Source organism: Accipiter gentilis, chromosome 10 (genome assembly GCF_929443795.1).
Source record: "Accipiter gentilis chromosome 10, bAccGen1.1, whole genome shotgun sequence".
In the NCBI taxonomy this organism is placed as follows: Eukaryota; Metazoa; Chordata; class Aves; order Accipitriformes; family Accipitridae; genus Astur; species Astur gentilis.
Genome location: NC_064889.1, coordinates 22,366,779 through 22,387,582, shown reverse-complemented (window position 1 = coordinate 22,387,582; position 20,804 = coordinate 22,366,779). Strand labels below are relative to the sequence as shown.

The window sequence follows — 20,804 nt, the reverse complement described above, 5'->3', positions numbered from 1 at the left end:
GTCCATGAGGGAATGTTTCCATAAGATTAATGACTTCTAAAGCTCATGCCTCTTGCACCTGTCAGCATATTTAACTTGCAACAGGATAAACGTGTTTTTGGTTGACACCTTAAAAATCTGCAATTGAATTCAGTGATATGAACCATTACCTTAGGGTCCTAAGCTTATTCATGGTATGTATGTCAGTGTATGGTATATAAGGATTAATTGTTAGGTATTCAAAATTTGACAATAAATGACTAATGTGAAAGCATATCAACAATATATAATACTTAAAGTATTGTCAATTATACTTAATGTCGTTCTATATATGAAGTCATTGCCTGATTGGTAGTGATTTATGGACAGCAGTGCAGTGTTAATGCAATGCTTGACTGCTCAGAGGTTGAGCTAAATAAAATATTTTAGTTGGGGACAGTTTTGGTGTTTATACTCTGTGTTCTGCCATCAGTGCTTTGCTCTAAGTGGATATTCAGATGTGCTGCCACAATCACAATAATCTGTACCACGCTTTTCTTTGCTGAAGTGCTTAACTGACATCTAGGATGTACTTTTTTTAGCTTTTACTGTTTGCCTGATTTAATCAGCAGTGTTAACATTTCACTGAAAATTGAATTTAGTTTTTCTCAGTATTTTACGGTATATCCTTTTAATTAAAAGGGAAGGTATATATGAGACTGATGCGTATATTGCTTATTTATAGAACATTTTAGTGGAGCGTTATATCTAAAATCAAGCTTAGGTAATGCAGAAGTGAAATTCCAACAGAATTCCTTGCATCCATTATGTATTTTATGTAAGTATAGAATAAATACTTAATAAATTTGTTAAATCAGAAACAGATAAGTAGAAATAAGTGTCTGCAGTGCAGTGAGATGGATAGTGAATTCTTACTAGAGAAAATTATTTCAGAACAGGATCCAAACCAGTGTGTGCATTTAGCAGGAAGCCACCTAATGTTGGTACACTTAACGTGCAGCTTGTAATGATCTTACAAGTTTTAGGCAATGGGAAAGTACTGACAACAGGGTCTACTGTAGAAATCTCAGACCTCATCAGAACCGTAAGAAGCAGTTTTCCTGTTAGGATCATCTCTTGAAGGTAAGTGCTCTATTCTGATTGAGAGCCAAGTAAGTTCTATCTTCCTTTTAAATAGCTACTTAGTGTTAAAATACATACTGAGTTAAGACAGTCTCTGAAGCAGGTGGCAGACCCCCAATCTCTGTGACTGTCTTCTAGATCAGTCTTGAGCTCTGAACTGGTCAATTGACACTATTGGGAGGGGAAGAAACCTAGATGAAGCTTATGGGATAATTTAGCTGGAAATTACAGTGCTCTCCAGAGTGACTTGCATGGTATGAATTCTCAGACAGGAAGGTTTGAACCTCAGTCTTATTCTTTCAGGATGACAGCTTTAATCACTTGGCAGTTATATAGGAAAGAGTGATCCCCTTCACTAGCATGTAGGAGATCTGAATAGTGTGTGTGCTTGTTGTGCTTTGGTTTCTTCCGGAGAACTTTTGTGTATAGGAGTGGGTGAGAATGTCAATGAATGGAAACTTTTCCATTTATGCTTATAGTTATTTTAGTTAAAAACTAACCTCTGAGTTGTCCAGGGCAGAATAATGCTGGTTTCTCTTTACTGTTTGAATTTGGTTATGCTCTAGATGCTGAGTTGCTCATTTCTGTCAGGACTGAAATGTCTCTGGGCATGTTCAAAGATGCAGCTCTAGACAACTTGGGAACTTTTTGGTTCAAACAAAGGAAGTGCCTTCGGCAAGGCAGTTGAGCAAGAGTTTCTCAATATTGCAATTTTAAAGTTAGGTAGGTACTTACATTTCAGTGAAATCCTTTCCACTATCCTCACTCTTAATCTACCCTTTGCTGACTAGTTTATTTTAACTGAGTAACTTCATTGTTTTCACTGAACATAGTATTGTTCAGCATTTCTTAGTCTATACTTTGCTAGTTGGAAGTATCTAAATTACAACAGTACTTCTCAGACACTGATAAGATAAGCAGTGTGGGAAAGGTAGAATGAAGAGATAATTTCAGTTTTGTTGAGTGCTAGTCGTCTGCTTTGACAGTGATTACAAAAACTGTAAAATCTTTTTTGAAGTAAAAGTTTAGACATCTCAGAACAGTGTGTAGCATTTAGCAAGAAGTGTAGGAGCCATAACTTTTGATTTTTGAATACAGCAAATCCAATTGCAATCCAACTGTATTTAATTCTTACAGGCATGAAGTTGATTGTGCGCCCAGTTGGTTATTAGTAGTGATCATTCCCACATGTTTCACTTCTCAGAAAGCCATTGTTTTAATTCTCAGAACGTTTTAGTGGTAAAAATGGGTAAACGTGGTTTGTAACTGGCAACTAGATACCTTAATGTGTTGATATTTTACCATTTATGAACTGTAGGACCCGAGACAGTAAAACTGATGTGAGTCAACTTTTTTTTTTATTGCATACAAAATGAGTGTGAGGAGTGAAGGTAGTTAGTGGTTCTACGGCTATATTCAAAAAGTCTAGCACAAAGAAAACACCTTGCAAACGAACTTGTATTTTAATCCATTGCTGAGTATATAAGTTGGGGTTGTTGGGGTTGTTTTGTTTTGGGGTTTTGTTTGGGTTTTTTTCTTCAGTTTTTACTATCTAAAATTTTTAGGCAGAGCTGTTATTTCATTTGCTAGATCAAATTAGCTCAGCTGCAGACCCTGTTACCAATGTTAAATTAGAACTTAGGAAGTAGATCAATTATTACTAAGAGGTTGATGTGCCTCACCTTTGGATATTGATATCTAACAACTTTCCTTGTATTATTTCAAAGCAAGACACAGAACAAACCAGGTGACCTGTCTGGAGAACAGTTTTCTGTCAGAGGACTTATCCTGAAATGTCCACAGTCTCCATTTATGTCTGTGCAGTTGTTTTGAGGAGTTTTACCTTCAATATCAACAGAATAAATTATGCTTTAATGAGGTAAGCAGTTGGCACTAGAAGTTGCTTACAGGATGTGCTTTTTAAAAACAATAGTTTTGAAGTTTAATATTTGTAGAGCTTGATTGCAGCTGAATCCAGGTGGTTCCATGCTTGTGGTTCTTCAAACTGGATTTCCTCCAATATTTTTATGACTGCTTTCCACTCTAGTTTTAAGACTTGTAATACGAGTTTTAATCCTGTAATACAAGAATAAAAGTCAACCCTGAGAATTTCTATACTTACGATACTCTTGTAAAGCTGGGAATAAGGAACCTTGGTTGTTCCCTGGTTTATCACTGCAGGATAAGTATCATTTGTAGTTTTTCCAAAGCCAGTCTGAGATGGTGTCTGATGTCAGTATCAAGTATTTATCACAGTGTTTCAGTGTCAGTAAGAGTGAAAATACTGTGGTCATTACAGTTTTACTTCTGTGTATTTTCCCTTGAAGAGTTGTCCAAATGAATTTGTAAAATCTTGTATTTTGTACAACTCTTACAGGCTACGTGGTTCACTCTGAAATCCTGTTAGAAGCCAATTGTATGTGTCAGAATGGATGATAGGCAGTCTTCTGGTTGTTAGGTCAACAGCAGGCATGGACATGGACTTGTTGAGAAACATCTCAGGTATTTAAGCTTTTCCAAGTCATTGTCTTTTTAAATGAGTTTACTGCTGATAACTGTCAGAGACACTCTTTAATAGACAAGCTGGCTTGGTTTTCATACAGCAAGGAAGGAAGGAATACAACAATATATTTTGTGGTAAAAAGCTTGCATGAAGAATTGCAATATCCTTAAGTTATTTCTGGTTTCTACTTACCTCTGCTGCAAAACATGAGTTTTGTCAGTCAGCGGTGTCTTTTCAGGGGGAAGATTTGAAAAAAATGTGAAATGCTCGAAAAAGTAGCACGCTCAACCTCAAAAGTAAATGCACTGCTGAATATTGGCTTCCTTAAAAGGTTGTAGGGGAGTTTTGTATGTACATATCCTGAAACTATGTTAGGAGTTCTAGCTGCTAATCGTAGTTGTCCAAGAATCTGCCTCATTTCGTCCTGGTGCTGGAGAGTTGAAACCTGAAAGATTTTCCGTGGAGCGTCAAAGAGCTTCCAAATGTCCATAGCTACTTTGAAGGAAGTAATAGCTGCATAGGAAAGAATGGATAAGATTTTGAAGCCTATTTGGCAAAACAGCATGCACTGATTAAGAAAAAAGATTTGTCAAATTACAAAATCCGGTGTGCTTATTTCTACATTCACAATGTTCATCTTTTGCTTGCTAGCTTCATCTTCAAATGTAATCTTTTGGAGCTTGTCAGCTCTTAAAATAATTTTGTTACTACAGACCTTTTATAGCTATTTCATGTAGGGATTTAACTGAAACAAAAAAGTTAATGCTTTCTGAAAACTTATCTCCAGTACTTGGCTTCCTTGATAGTATTTACATTCTTCAAGAAAATCAGGTATGAAATGGTGTTCTCTTTCTGCTGACACCACTGCAGCTGCTGTGAGAATTAGGCAAAGATCCATTATGCAGCAAATGTAAAACTCAACCATGAGGTTTGGGGTTGTTGGGTTTTTTTTAATTATTTATCTCCTCAAGGGATTATCTAGTACTTGATCATCTTCAACAGAATATTGGTCCCTCTAAAGGAGTGCTGCTTCACCTAAGCTAAAAATACTGACCAGTATGATGCCAGTGTTTTCTGTAATTTTCAGTTATGAGCTGATGCAGATGGGGGAATTGCTGAGTGTGAAGCATCAAAGGGATTGCCTTTCAGTTTCACCAAGCACATGCTCATATTTTGCACTTGTGTTCTCTGTGGATGGATAAAGATTGATGCTCTAATAGTCTTCTAGTAATGTAATTAAACAACATTTGCAGCATTGTCTTATGTGCAAGTGTTACAAATTGTTGAGGTTTATTTTCATACAGCTGTTAAACCAGTGCTTCCAGCTCCAAGGATCAACAAGGCATCTTTTTAATCCTATGTTATTTGGACTGTTGGAAACGAATTAAAAAACTCTCTGAAAGAATTGGTTGGACTAATTGTTAAATCTCTAGTGTTGCAGCCAGAAGATTTTGTGTATTAGTCTCCTGCATCTTAAGATGGTAATAGCACACCGGGAGTATTATTTGAGTAAATTAGCAGTGCTGTTTGGAGTGAAAAGGATGAACTATAGAAGTCAATCCTTAGATGCAGTTGTTCTTGCTAAGATTTTGTGAGTAGCACACACGTTTTAACGCACTGCTTGCTATAAACGTGAGCAACCAGTTACTCTTCTTGCTAAATTTACCTTTTCAAACATATTAGAACATACGTAGGTGAAAGTACCTTATATAGATATGCAGTTATACTTGAATTGCTCCAGTGTTTCTGGTTATTAGAAAGGTGAATTTGACAGGTATGGACAGGTTGATGCTAAATCAAAGGGGGAAAAAAAAAAAATCTCACCAAGGATAAGTTAAAGACAAAACAGACTAGGATTTTGCATAAAGAATGCTGACCAAACTGTAACCAGATGAATTCTTCGTTAAATCACACATACACCTCTGTGCTGTGCCTCTGGATATGAGAGTGTTCTTAATTGCTGTCCTGGAAGCTTATTGGTACACTGATATTCAGTATTTAAATGAAATACAGCCAAGAGTTTGTAACAGCTTGAAAGAGAGATCATAACTGTGGTATTTATATCCCTCAATTGTTAAGTGTGCGAGAGAAATTGGTTAGAAAGCAGTCCCCAGGGAATGTCAATGTCTTTTCCTGGAGCCTTTTTCCTAAGGCATATTTGAAGCCTATCAATAATCCTGTTCTCTGCATTTTAGTGAAGTGATGGTCGCTTGGGTCAGCAGTAGAGCGTGTTAGTGTTCCTTCACTTCCCTCCACTGTCTTTATCTTTCCAGTATTACCACTGACATTCTCTTTTTATCCAATTGTCATCTTCCTTCTTGTTATTAAGGGCCAGATTCTCAAAGTATTGAGTTTTCCAATTCTTATTAAAATTCACAGGAACCAAGTTCTGAAACAATAATTTTAAAAGATTTAAGCATTTTGAAGATTTCAGCCTATGTGTTCAAATTGTGTGTATTCCTGATTTAGTCCTGCAGAGGTATTCATGTATGATAACTATTTATTACCTTAATGCTTGCTCTGTTCAAAATCAGGTATCTAGTCTTCAGTTATGACAGATGGCATTATTAATTAGTAATGAATCTCTCCTTACTCAAAAACCCTGTATGGATTACTGATCTGGTCATACTTCGAAGACCAAGAAAGGTCCTGAGAAGAAAGTTTTTTGAGAGATTTTAAGTGGACTTCTTCATCCCTTTTATGTAGGAGAAGGTTGGTATTATTAGGAGAAGATATGAATTCACGTGAAGAAGAGGAGCTTAGCTTTTAAACGACAGATTGCAAGATTATGAGTTACGATATTGAAGTCCTTGAACATGGGACTTGGAATGATTCATTTTCAGATATTTATTGATTCTTGAGGAGCACAAAGTATAGGAATATCAAGGTTTTTTTATCTTGATCTTGAAGGAATGCCAGATAGCAAGCAGATGGGTTTCACTGGTGGTGAAAAGAGAATTGAGTCCAAATTATTATTATTTGATCAAATTGATCAAATTTATTCCTACTTTTTCTCTGTGTATGGATGTGACTGAGATCTGATTACCTGTCTGCCATTGAAAAGATAATTGGTTAGCAAAAAATACTAGGTACTAATAGGCAATATGTTTAGAACATTTATCTGTTGGTTCCCCAGACAAACTTTAATATTTTTTTTAATAAAGGAAAATAAAAGAAACCCTTTTGTTTGGGGATTTGTTGGTGTTTTTTTCTCTTCTTCCCCCTGCAGGTGCCATCATACACAACAGCTCTGATTCTACAGGTTTTAAGATTTAATACAGTCTCAAAGATTTGCCAAAGAGGGTTTTCTCTACTGAGAAAGTTAACTAATACTATAATCTTTCTTATGTAACTACTTAGAAGCTCAGGTGAAGCCTCACATCCACTGTGTGGATTCACTGTAATTTAATATATGTGTTTAACTGGCTGGAAAACAGAAAGAAGTTCATTTTGTGATTATTTTTTTTCTTGTTTTGTTCCAATATTGTTTTCACTGAAAACTTATACGTAATTTCCAGGGATATGTCAAATAATTATTTGGGTCAAATACGTGCCTCTTATCTTGTTATATTCAATTGTTGTATGATGGAGTAGGTGTTATGCTGCAAGTAAGGAGTAGTAACACCTAGGGTGGTGGGTTTTTTTTTTTCCCTCAGTGAGCCCTACAGACTAAGGTGGTGGTGGCTTTTTATTTTTGTTTGGTTTTCCTTTTTGCAGCATTCAGATTTAAGATACCTGAAGGATAAGTACTGTGAAAGTGCAGCAATAATTGAAAGGTCAGTGGGCAGCTTTGATCAAGAGAGTATGGTTAGCTTGTTATTTAACATGCAATATTTTTAATCTTGTGATAGTCCTACGTAGGTGGTGAGTGCTACCTAACAAATGCTCCTCAAGAAGTATGTAAAAACGTTTTTTTTCCCATTTATTATTTGTAGCAGCTCCACGTTTGCTCCAGTCAAACAAATGTGTTTTTTGCAATTTAGTGTAATAGTGAAGAAATCGTGGATTGAGGCATAAGAAAGGTGTTTCTGCCAATTACCTATTACATTACTGGCACAGTATTAGCCAAGTGAATCAGCTTGCTCTAGGCTTTGCTAATTGGCAGCGTGTTCCTAAACGTTCTGCTTGGTTCATGCTAGTGGTTCAGATGTGGGAAAGCATGGAGATAATTTAAGCAACAGCAAAACCATAATACTACCTTTCTGAAATACTCCTTCATGTTTAATATTTCTCTGGTGCATCAGTTTATTGAGTACTGCTCCCACTTTTATGGAAGGACTGAAGAGTTGCAATAGCTGCAAAATATAATACCTCAAAAAGAAAGAAAAAAACCCCAAGCTATATGAACAAAACCAAACTTTTCTCTGGAGGGAAATAAATGAGCAGGATCCAAATATTGCCCGAGTCGCATCTTCTTTTATTGTAGTCTTATGGATTATGATGAAAGTTTCATATACTCAGAAGGAGTTGTGGAAATTAAGGCTGCGGGGGGAAACCTCTCCAGTGTTATTTATGTAGACACCATCTGTGGTTTAGGAAGTCAGAGCCTCAAATTACTGAAGGTTGGGGGTGTCATCAGTTACTGTTTTGTGTTTATTCTGTTCTTGCACTCTTCTGTAGCCATCTGCTCTTGGCTTCCTTCAGAGACAGTATGCTGGGCGAGGTGAAACTTTGGTTCAACTTTGACATGTCTGTTCCTATTTTGTGGGCTGCTCTTTGCTGACTGCAAGCAGGAAGAATGGGTTAATAAGAGGTTCTCCGCTCCTGGCTTGTCAGTGAGGTTTTTTCTTTCCTCTCTAACAACACTAAAGTGTCCTGCCCACCAGAATGCTAAGTAATGCCAATGCTTCTGAATGCTGTCACTTATTATTTGAAACTGGGGAGAGCTGATGAGGAATGACTTTCAGTCTTATTCCTTAGTCTTGGAATTTAAAAAAAAAAAAAAATAAATCACATAGGGTTAAGTAAAATTTACATGTTTGTATAGTATCTCTGACCAAACATACAGTCAGTGTATGTTTCCCTCTGCTTTAGGAATTTCAAAAATCCCACTTTTTATTTTCTGAGTAACTGGAACACTTTCTGTAAAACATCTAGTTGATTGAGGCTGGAAGTATTCCTGAGGCTGGTCAATAGGAGCAGAAACCTTTCTCCAACTTTATTTGAAAACCCATACTTCATCTAATAATGCATCTAAAAATGTCAGTGTGAAGTGATGCATTTGGGGCTTCCTTTTTGGCACAATCAGCAGGCGCAGCATCCTCCCATGCATGTATAGAGCAATATAAGTTGAGACGAATTCTCACCGTGCAACAAAATGCCACGTGACTTCATATGTTTCTTCATCTACTATGTTGAAACAAGCACAAGGGAAGGCACTTGGCGTTACGACTCCTGAGTTTCACCAGGTAGATACACATGACATCAGGATTGCCTTCAGTCAGAAATCTTGAAGTGCAGCTTTGCTGGGTGGGTCTCTGAAGAATTTGAAAGAGTTCTGTAGATAGGGCGTGTTTACCTTTGTCAAAGTAGTGAGCGTAATGCCTCTTCCCAGCTAATGTGCTTATGTTCTCTTTGACTGCAACATCATAAAGGTAGGAATTTCTTTTTTTTTTCTTCTTTTTTTCCTGTTCTGGTGTGGTGTGTGGGTGTTTTCGGGTTTGTTTTTTTTTTGTTTTGGTTTATTTTCCCTCCATCTGATTATGGTCTGAATCGTTAGCAGGAGCTGGTCTCTAACATTGTCTGTGTTGTAAGGGAAAATTAGAGTGACTCTTGTGATAGTCTTCGGATAAAGAGTAGAATAGCTGCTAATGAGATTTTATTTCTTGCCACTAAGTATTCCAGCCTATGAGAACTGCTTTTTATTTTTAGAAAAGTAGTGCAGGTTTTCTACTTTTTCTTTTTTCTTTTCTACTTCTTGTATCATTATTCTATTAAGTGCTTGTAAGAGCATTTCTTTCTGAACTGGAAGGGAGGAAGAATTTATTAACAGGAAAAATAATGTTAGCTAATGATATAAATGTGATTGCATAAAAAAACTCCTTGAATTTAAGTTGCTTGAAAAAGCTAGTTCTAATTTTGTTCTGTAAAATGCTAAGAAAAAGATGTTCTGTAAGAAATTCAGTTTAACAGAGGTTTTTTTATAAGACTTACTTGTTGAAGATCTGAAGAAGCTAGTGCAATACATGGCACATTTAAAGAAGCTGCCAGAAAGGGTTCTTTCATAGTAATGCTATAACATTCAGATGGAGGATCTCCATTCACTTTTTGTTCCTACTTGTTGTAATGTATACCTGTTTTTAGCTAGCTTCCTAGCTTGGGTCAGATCTTCAGCTGGGGTGCCACTGTTGAAGAGGCTACGCTGGTGTACATATAGCTAGGACATTGCATTTGCTAGGACATGAAAAGGATGCCAAATGGTAGCTGAAATAATGAAATACCAGTTACGTTCTGGCTCCTCCTCTAGTTGGCTTTGTGGGTGGAGAATGTCTGGGCAGGTTAAGCTGCCAAGGAGGGGGTAACCAACAGGAGAACTGAGAACAGTGGAGCACAACAGACTTGGTTTAATTGCTGGTTCAGAGTGGTGTAGAGATCATTATAGGCAGTGTACAAGCTTGAGCCACTATATGTACATGATAGCTGAAGACCTTGTTTCAGGAAGCTGCAAATAGGACGGTTTTCCAGAGTGCAAATGTACCAGCCCTGTCCCTTTCCCTACCTCGCAAGGGCTAATTTAAAACCTTGAGTCATCCATTGTGCAGGTGGAGAAGCCAACAACCATTGCCTGTGCACCCTTAGGTGCTCTCTCTAGTTCCTTGCTATTTGGCTGTCTTCACATGTTTTGTGGTACTGCTGTAGTTCTAATAATGTGCTTATCCTGGCCACTGTATACCTGTATGCTGCTTTATTCTTCTCTGCCCTTAACCCTCATCTTAAATAAGTCACCAAGAAGGCTCATAACTCTGGTAAAATCTTCATTATATAACTTAGCATTTTAAGTTAGACTTAAGGTTTTTATTTCAAATAAAAGTTTGGTAAGCTACAAAAAATAATCATCTTTGCATCTTACCCAAATAGTAATAATTTGAAGAAAAGTGTCATACTTCAAAAAGATTTTTCCTTACCTTCTGACAAGTGTTACTAATGAGTTCCTGAAGCAACTGGTGGTGTTCTTCTAGGTCTGTTCAAACTTTTTATAATTAAGCATCTATTAAGAACCTGTAGTTTGGATAGGGCTGCTTTCTTTTTTTTTTAAGAACTATTTTTGTACCTCAAAAATATTGCAGGTATTTGAGTTATTTCATAGCTCTTTATCCAATTCTGTCAATGTTACGGATTTTTAAAGCTTAAAAGCAGACGTAGTTTGCACTGTAACTGTACAGTGCAAGAACTGTATTCCACTTTCCTCAGCTGCCTGTGGTCAGCTAAAGCCATTTTAGCTGCTCAGAAATTACTTTCCTTTAATAGAGAAAGCATGGTAACTTCTACCCAGAAAATGAATTATTTCAAAGAGGTCTGGTTCTCTGCTCCCCCACCCCACCCCCCAACAGGGAAAAATATAAAACCCACTTGCCACCTTAATTGAGATTTATTCAAAGTGCTATTTTAGCCTGCTACAATATAGTAACCAAGTTACAAGGTAATGTGATAGTATAGTAAAAGAAGTAGAATACTCTAATTGCCCTATAACTAGGCACTTAAACTGTTTACAGTTGAGATTTGTACAAGCTAGGGAGTAAATTTGAAGTTAAAGGTCTCATAGCAATCTTAATTCAGCTGTTTTATGTGTATGGAGTATTTCAGTGTTTTCATCATAAGAACCTCTAAGTCCAACAGCTCTTTTATTCTGTGCTGCCACTGGTTGTATGTGCAGGCTTGGTAAGATGTCATTCACGCTGTGGCTCAGGTTGTGCAGAATTTAACTGGAATTGTGTTTTCACGTTTGGACAAACAAGGTGAAAAAAGACAAGATGTAAAGAGGTAGTAGCATCAATCCAATATTCTTCATTCAGTTCTTTCCTCCTCAAACCATAGTTCAAATGCTTTACATCAATTAAGCACAAAACACTGCTCAATCAAATGCAAAAAGCAGGGCCAAGAAGTACAGGAACAAGCAATGTCTGCAACTGGCAGATACCTACAACAAACAACTGATGCCTGAATGAATGGGTTTGTGTGGAAGAAAACAGTGGAGGTCAGGGTTGCTCTTACTGCTTTAGGGACTAATTTTTTTAGCATAAAAAATTATCATTGGAGAAGGTAATCTGGTGTCACATCCTGTGATTTCTTAAACTTGCAAGCTGCAAGTATGTCCAGAAGATGTATAAAGCAGCTGTTAAACATTCGAAAGGCTGTATGGCACAATATCAACTGTCAACACTTGCATGAATACTAAACTATTAATAAGTTAGGGTTTGTACATGTGGGGGTTTTTTATTTTATTAAAACTCACTTTTCTGTCATATTGCCTTTTTTTTTTTTTTGAAAGGTATCTCTTAAGTAGTTCTGCTATCCTCAGTAGGAAAAAGGTTGCATAACTGTTAGCAACAAAGTGTAGGTCCCATATTTTTTCACCTGTTTCATGGTGGTGATCACAGTTGGGTTTCTTTAAACAATGTGCTATCTATTTTTAGCAGAACATGAAACTGCTGCTGAAACTTGTGTGTTAACTGTTGCATATATTGCTTAGTCTTAAGCAAAACCACAACCTCTGATATGGTGGATCTGATCTTTATTTACTCTTTTAAACCACTTTGGTTTAATGTTGATGAGTAACAGCCTGGAATAGCTTTGCTATCTCTTTTGATATCTGGGAGACTTGATTTTTCCCAAGAGTCACTGCAGCAGCTTTACTGGTTCTACCAAACGATGAGAGAAATAGGAGAATTATGTTATTCTTGCTTTTTGCTGATTTCATTCTTTCACTTCTACGCTTTTGGAGTCACACTGAGTAGACAGTCCAATAAGATGCTTAGAGAAAGTAAGGCTTCTTTCACTTGCATGTTTGTGTTAGTGATCCATTGGGTTTTATAATTTTTTCAGTAAATAAGGATAGGAAATCCTCCTAACACATCCTTCAGACCTGGATATTGTCTTCTCTTAGTTCTGGTTTGGAAATGCAGTTTTTGAAAGCAAGAGCCTTTGTGTGGAGAGCACAATCAAAGCTTTTGGCTCTGTTTCTTTTTATTCATTCCCCAGACTGCAGCAGCCAGAAATTCCACTTCAAAGCAGCTCCTGAATTTGTTTTTTCAAAATGTAGCCGCATAGCTTTTGTCAAACCAAAATTTGTCCTTTATTGCTTAATGGCATTAAAAAGTATGAGATTTTTTTTTTAATTTCATGGATAATATTTTTAATATCAAGGATCCAAGGAACAGAGCTTTGAAAGAAACTTCACATTGGTACTTCCCAACTGTGTAGGCTTTCCTTTAATTATAAAGGATGCAGTTCCTGAAGTAATCATTCCTGATTTTCCTGTTTTGCACTAGCCCATTTAAAACTAGATTAGGCTACAGAGGAGATTCTTCCTTAGCAAGGAAGTGATTAGCTTTCTTTATTTGGTGTATTTAATTTCTAAGATGCAGGGGAAATTTCAAGTTTTCTAAAATATCTTTATTTTATTGTTCGACTGACTTTTAGGTCCTTCTAGAGCGAGGGCAACGATTCCAGTTTTGTCAATGAATATAATATTGGCAGTGCTGGTGTATGGATAGGAATCTAGGAAGAAGCAGGGGTTTTGGTTTGTTTTTTTCTTTTTTTTCTGTCACCCTTGGTTGGGCAGAATATGGGTCAATCAGCTGTTGCCATTTCTCACTCAAGACATCTTGCTGCTTGCTTGGTGCTGTTATGAGCTGTAAGGGGGAAAAAAAAAGTCTCTGAGCTCAGCACTCTTAGCATTAGGAAGTTCAGGCTGGGTAGGCTTTCAAGTTTCTTGTTAGAGCAGGACAAGCTGGGCCTTTGCATCCGCTGCCCATTGTTTGGAAGCAGTGTGTATGAGGGGAGAATAACAACTTGTGACAGTTTATGCAAACTATAAACATCAGCTCCCTTTGAAATCCAGTATCTACAGCCTGATCCTGGCACTGGAACTGGTTGCCACTACTTGCGGTTACACTGGAACACATGCTTTTGTGTGGTAACGAGCTTCTCGCAAAAGTAAGTGTCCTCTAGTCTTACGCTGATGTACTAGGGAAACAAACCTGAGTCCCAAGGGCTGCAGTCATAGTGCTTCTCAGAGGCAAGAATTTGTCAATGGCATAAAATGAGCCTGTTGCAAAACACGCTCCACTCACCCAAGTGATGAGAAATGGGTTCTCCCATCTCCCACCCAGATTTCCAGCACTATATGAGAAGTGCCTGTCTCTCTCACCACTGCTGTTCATAGCCCCTGGGTGGCAGAAGGGACAGCTGAAAGACGACTTCTACCTGTTTATTAGTCCTTTCCCCACAAGGATCTGTGGTGGATGCCTTCCCTTTCCCACTCACAGTATGGGTACTTGGAAGAGGTGTTCTCAGTGTAAGTTTGTATGGGCAAAGGGTTACTGGCCTTCCTAACCTGTTAGGATTTAACAAGCTGCCAAAAATCTTTGGGTTAAAACCAAAACTAAACAGTATAGACAAGTTCATTTAAAGTACATGCAAGTGCTTGAGGTTGGTCTACATGTAATATGCCAGAACAATAGCCCTTGGGGGGGCAAAATCGTTTTTCCAGAAAAAGTAGCATGCAAACAATAATGGGGAAATTTTCACTCCTATGGCACTAGCAATGTGCCTTTAACCTGATGCAGTCTGAAAGCACAGGTTTTGCTCTCTGGCCATTCAATCTCTGCGTGGTGGATTGACATAGATGTAGGATTAGGGGTTCTGAGAAGTCGCTCTGCCACAATTGTCCCAGGTAGCTGGTAATCAGAAGGAGGAGAGGTTAGCAAATGGCAGCTATGGTTTTTCTAACAGGCAAAGCTTGCTAGAGACAAATGGCTTGTGTGCTTGCTGTCTCCTTTTCTCCATCCTCTGCCTCTTCTTTCACAATTTACACAGCCATTGTTTAGGGTCAAAAGGATTTCAAAGTAAATAATGTAGAATGAAGAGGTCGAGTCGTAATGTGGAGAAAGCTGATAATGAGGATTAGCATTTGGGACAGTGGTTGCTGTAGATGTGGCGAGTAAACCATGGAGCTGGCTCAGTTGTATCAGTGGTGCTGTGGGAGCATTGAAAGAACCTTTTTGGCAGAGGGGATGGGATAATAGATGGGTTCATCTTTAAAAGTGTAACTGAGTTCCAATACTAATTTTAGTCAAGGTTTCTAGGAAGTAACAAGTATGTATTTGTGGAGAAGGAGATGATAAATAAAGCTAGCACTGAGCTATTCCCAGTTAATTTGCCTTGAGTGGTGTTTCCCCGAGATTGAGACTTCTGTCGGGTATCAGCTTCCTTTTCATACAGAAAAACATACAAATCATGTGTGGGTTTCATGGAAAGTTTCTCAGCAAGCTGAAAGGACCACAGCTTGCTTGTGGTACAGGAGAAGAGAACCCTGCTTGCATATGATGTATGTGACAAAATAGTATTTATGGAGTTCCTGTATGTTTCAGGATCTCCATGATTTAAAGAGGGATAAAACTACTTAATCACACAGCCACAGCTGTCACCTATTTAAGAGCAAGAGGGCAGAAAGAGAAACTGTAAATGACAACTGGGTCACTGCAGCCCAGGTGTGTTTGGAAAGACTTCCTCACCTTCTAGGTGCTCCAGGAACCTCATGATGAGAACTGATGCTGAACGGAGATGGGGAAACAGCCCAACTACTTAAACAGCTGCTATTCTGAAGATGGAAATTTCCAAGATTGCCCAGGGAATGGCCTAATTTGCTGCAGTGAAAACATAAGTTGGGTGTAGGGTGAACATCCAACTTAAGGGTACTGAAACATAAAAGCGGGCTGCAGACAGATGTGGAATCTCATGAACAGTTTTCTAAGAATTACTTGAACAACATTCATCAGAGATGGTCTAATCCGATGTGCCAGGCAAGACCTGGTACAAATATAGGGGATTACAGAAGAAAGTTTCAGAGAACCTACCTTTCTACGAGTCTGTTTGGTGTTTGTGAAGGATTTCTACTGAAATCTGTGGACTCTGATCAGACCCCAAATCCCAGATTTCCCTTAAATTTTAAGATTAGGCACGTGTTTATGAGACTCGTTTAGTAGAGGTGTATCAACTAGTTTAAGACCTGAAAAGGTAGTCGTATGGTAAAGCACCCATGAGTGGAAGGAAAACATGAATTAGTGAGATCCCAAGAATCCAATACGAAAATATGCACTACTGGGTTTTTCTAGGGTTTAAGTGCTTTGGGTGCATATTCAGTCACAACCTATCTCACCATGATCCAACTGTTAGTGCTCTTTCCACTCTGTTATAATAGACTGGCCTATTTTTATTACAGTTACAATTTGTGATAGTTTGCGATGCACAGTCTAGTTTAAAAATATAGATATATTAGGAAGCAGAACTGTGTAATGAGTCTCTCCCCCGGTCTTCTAGGGCAGTTTGTCTGCAAGCCTTTCTGTCTGACCTAAAATGTCATGTTTCAAAGCCCCGCTTCATTATCATGGCGCCTGCTAGCTGTAGTTAAGGGTCTGTTAGCAGCCCCGTTATAAATCCCTACTTCCAGGATTTTATAATTCAGCAGTAAAAAATTGCTCTAGGCTGAAACTTGGTATATAAAGTCTCAGTGCAGGAACAATTGTTACTTCTCCCTCCTTTATTTTTGCATTTGGTTATACACACACAATTCATTCAGTAGGTTTTTACTGTCCCCTTTTGGTATTTAAAAAGATTTAATGGCTGGGTTATTAATATTTCAATACCGACTACTGTGCTTGGCCAGTAAATTGATTCACAATGTCTGTTAACCCAGTTCTGTTTGATGGATACAAGTCACTGTTTCACAAACCTGCTGCAAGGCTTCAGCTTATGGAAACAGCCCAGCCTAAATCCCAGTGACGGTTCATTCAGCTGTTGATCAAAGTGGGCTTCAGAGCCAGCCGTGTCCGAATCTGGAAAGCCGTGCGAGTGCATTAAGCATGGTGTCCTGATCCAGCATGGGTGGAATCTATGTGTGGCTGCAGGCAAAACTGAAGTAGTGTGGCCCCTGCTCAGATATGGAAGAATGTGAAAGGGCCTGAACTACTGTCTGTCCTCAGCGTGATTTGATCTTATCACTTGATCCTGTAGAAATATATCGCGAGATCTTCTGATGGGACGTCTAGCGCTTGGTTGAAATTCTCCCAGCTCAACTGTTTCCTCAGCAAAACTATGGTTCAGTGAAATCAGGGGGGGATTGGGTTTTTGGGAGGGTGGGTTTTTTTTGTTTGCAGGAAACTTTAGTATGGAAAAAGTTATTTAAATTTATTACTCCTAGAAATTATGGAAAAATTACTTGTTTCAGCCTTATGGAAAACATTATAGTAACTTCTATTTTTATTCAATTTTAGAATATTTTTATAGGATATATAACATGTTTGTACTGTAAAGTCCTTACAACTAAATGAGGGATAACAGAAATTTCTAAATATATGATGTAGAATGTAAAGGTTGAAAATGAGACTTACAAGAATGAAATGGTTTTTTTTAGAAGTGCAAATTTTTTTCCTGTAAAACTGATTTTTAGACATTTTGTTCTGATCTAGGATTTAGTCACAGTTAAATCATACAATTTCCTGCAACCCCCCCGAAAAAGCTTGCTGTGCACTGTAATTTTTATGCTTTGTTCTGTGCACAGGTGTTTGCAAAATCAGGATCAGGGTGTATATTGCTATTAGCATATTAAGCGGCACTAATTCAATAGCAAAATGTCTTCATTATTATGGAACTGAGTCACCCCCTGGACTTTCTCATTTCTTTTCGACTCTTCCACCCACTTATATTTAATTTATGAAGGCAGCCTAGGGAAGGTATGTGTATGGGTATGATATATTATAAATTATTATTGTAAAAGATTTGGCCAGTTACTAAGCAGTCTAGTGTGAATGACTGAAATGAGACAGCAAATTATTTCCCCCCTGCAGAGTTCAGAGACCCTGCATTGCTTTAAACCAGCTCAAAATTTAGCTCTGTTACTTTGTCTTCTGCTGGATTATAATCCCACCTGCATGCTTTAAATCAAGGGGGTTTCAAATCTCTTTAACTGATTCCCCCCCTCCCCCCCCCCGAGAAAACTGACTTTTCTGGCTAGGTCTGCTGTTGATTTAATCTGGAGACACTTGAGCATCTCTACAGTGCCTGCGGGCTCTCTGTAGAGCGCCTCTGTTGGACCTGCAATACCAGTGCAACCCATGCAGGCCAGGACAGCTAGTTCTTGTGGGACCCAAGGCTCATCTGCTGCTTGTACCTTATCCATAGGAAACGTCCTGCCAGCTGGGAACCACTGTTCTACACAAGAAGGTTCCATTTGTTTTATTTCATGCTGTTTCTTTTTAATAAGTCAGGAATAATTTTTAATTATCTCTATTTGCTTAGCATGGCGCACATATTAAAGACGCTCAACAGCTGGTTCTGGTGGGAGAATATCTGGATGCCTGTCAATGTCACATGGGCACATTTTGTAGACCGTGATGGACTTGTCTTTCCAAAACCACACCAATTATATGCCACAATACCATATGCTTTTATATTGCTGATTATCCGATTCTTCAGTGAAAGGTAAGAAACATAAATGTAATTTTATGCAAATGTTAATCCTCATTAATGCTAAATTTTTTTGAAAAATAAGGTATCTTTAGATCAATGTTCTTATGTTTTTATAAAGGAGGATTAGTTGGTGGTTTGCTGGTAAGGTCCTAGTACCGATAATAAGGCAGGTGAAAATTTGGGAAATATTTTCATTATTAGGAACATGTGGCTGTGGTCCAATCTAGAAGGAAAATATTTCTATCTAGCTTTTTTAGAATGACATTTGGATAATTCTAATTATCTCCTTTCACTAGAGATACAATTAATGCAAAACCACTTGTGTTTCCTTTTTGCTTTTTCTCCTTTGGTGGAAGGGTAGAGGTATTTCTCCTCCAAACCGAACCTCTCCTTTCTTGGTCCTGCACCAGAACATTTGTGTGAGGCTGATAGATACCAGGTGTCTAGCTATAGCAAAAATAGGCAGACTGGAGGGATCTCAAAGTTTCATGTGAACATTTTATGCAGATCTAGTAATGCTGATGCCTTTTTTTTTCTCACTTTGGCACTGAAAGATGGATTGCTTCTGCAGCTGGAATCTTATGGGACAGGCAAGAGATTGGCTCCACAGAAGAAAGCTACAAATATATTAAGATTTGCAGTGCTTTGACTTATTTATTTGTGCCTTTTTTGCTTGACTTTCCTTTTTTTGCTCTAAAGAATGTGATTAGTAGGTTTTTATAATTATTTTGGGATAGAATGAGGAAATTTGGAATGTCATAAGTTGGACAGACTTAAAACAGAACGAGATAAGATCATTCATGTTAGAGATCAAAAGTAATTTGGATCATATGTTTATAACCATTCACAGTGTCTCCTGAGTAAATGCTTGCCCAACTGCGTCTCACTGCACTGCTATTGGAAATCACTCGTGTGAATAATTAGCCCACACATCTGGCCTCCAGTGAATCTGCCCATGAATGAGGAAAATGGACCACTGCTATGAGTAACCAGGAATCAGTTGCTGATATCAGCAGGAGTGAGGAAGGCTTTTTCAGAAAAGCCTGCCCAAGTAAAGAGCAAAGCATTTGGCGTGCTCTGCAGCAATTTGTATCGGAAAATAGAGGAGAAAGAGAAGCCTTCAGTCTCTGGGGGAGTTGCTGTGTACCACAAGCTAGAGGCTGCAAGCCGAATCTAGTGTCTTAGGCAGTGGTGGCCCAGTGAAGCAATGTGCTAAGTGACTATCTGTCGCTAGGAGAAAGTATCCCAGCAGCAATCTTCCAGCTCACATGGAGTGAGCATCTGTTCTTGTTTCACTCTCCCTTAACTGTTGCTTAATTCAAATATGCCTCTGAAAAACACAAGGACACAAAAATAAGGATCTTCCCTTTAGTTTTATAGCATTTCACAACCACAAACTTGAGTTCTTAGGTCTGCTTTTTTGCATAACTGCTAATATGCTATGGTTCTCTCCTTGGGATTAGATAGAGGGAGATTCCTTTCTTTCTCAGTGCACTGTCATATCCTATGGCTGATTAAGTTGCTTCAGATTAATTTTCTTCATATCCTGGCATGAGAATAGCTAAGGTCTTGTAACTGTGTTGTATTTCTAAAGTTTTTCACGGTATGTCTTTTCAGATATGTTGCTATACCTCTAGCAAAAGCCTTAGGTATAAAGAATGTAAGACGTGTGAAGCCACAGCCTAATCCTGTTTTAGAGAGTTATTTCCGGGAGTGCTCAAAACATCCATCCCAAGTAAGGATTCTCATTCTTTTAAGCTAGTTTTGGTTTTGGAAAATCCCTAGTCTTACTGCTTCAATCAGTTATCAGCAATGACATCATGGGATGAGTTCCAGCTGATTGACAGATGACTTTATTTGGGTTTTTGTTGCTGTTCTGCTGACAAGGGTATATGGCATCCAAAACAGAAAATATGTTTAAGATGTTTAATTTTCTGGCATGCTGTTCTAGGTTAGACTGTTAATAATATTTCCAGTGAAGATCAGTGTTCCATCTTTAACTCATTCTGCCTCGAGAAAACATCAGCTGACATCTGTTGTTGGAAAGTGGTATCATATTTATTGCAAGCAATAATATTGGAACGCTGGCATGGAAGCCTTTTGATCTGTTATATTGCTGCATACTTAACCCTGGCTTATGTGAGAAAGAAAAGCAATCTTTCTATTACCTTGCTGTTTGTTTTTAAAATTGAACAAGAAAAAAACAATAGCCAATGTTTATCATCTCAAAAAATGAGGCAACTTGATTGTTGATGGGAAACAGGTACCGTGCTGTGAACGCAGCCTCAGCCTCAGAAAGTTCACTTGCCTAAGTAGTTACCGAACAATTGCAGTGTTTCTACGCTGTTTTTGAAAAGAAATATGTTCTTTCTAGTAATGAGGGGTATTGATAACTATTAATATGTGGAACTTTACTTTCTACCCCTAACTCTGCTATTCTCTTACTGTGTCTTTTGCCTGATATCATCAGGAATAGATGTATTCGTGTTCACATGTGAGCTCTTCTCCACCT

At 38.1% G+C, this 20,804-nt stretch overlaps 1 protein-coding gene across 7 annotated transcripts in view; it reads left to right on the top strand.

Moving 5' to 3' along the window:
• Nucleotides 1-82: 82 nt before the first annotated feature.
• The window catches only part of CERS3 (ceramide synthase 3), a 51,843-nt gene continuing 31,121 nt past the window's right edge, over nucleotides 83-20,804 (top strand). For 4 of the 7 annotated variants that reach the window (XR_007507425.1, XM_049811704.1, XM_049811703.1 and 1 more), the window contains exons 1-3: nucleotides 2,894-2,980; nucleotides 18,122-18,304; nucleotides 19,910-20,027. Coding sequence is in view for 6 of the 7 variants with exons in the window: in XM_049811704.1 (XP_049667661.1) it covers nucleotides 2,895-2,980; nucleotides 18,122-18,304; nucleotides 19,910-20,027 (387 nt within the window). In the remaining variant the exon portion in view is untranslated. Of the gene's footprint in view, nucleotides 174-1,742; nucleotides 1,825-2,893; nucleotides 2,981-3,521; nucleotides 3,604-18,121; nucleotides 18,305-19,909; nucleotides 20,028-20,804 lie in introns of those variants that run through there. The other 3 variants (XM_049811707.1, XM_049811706.1, XM_049811705.1) reach the window with 3 other exon arrangements.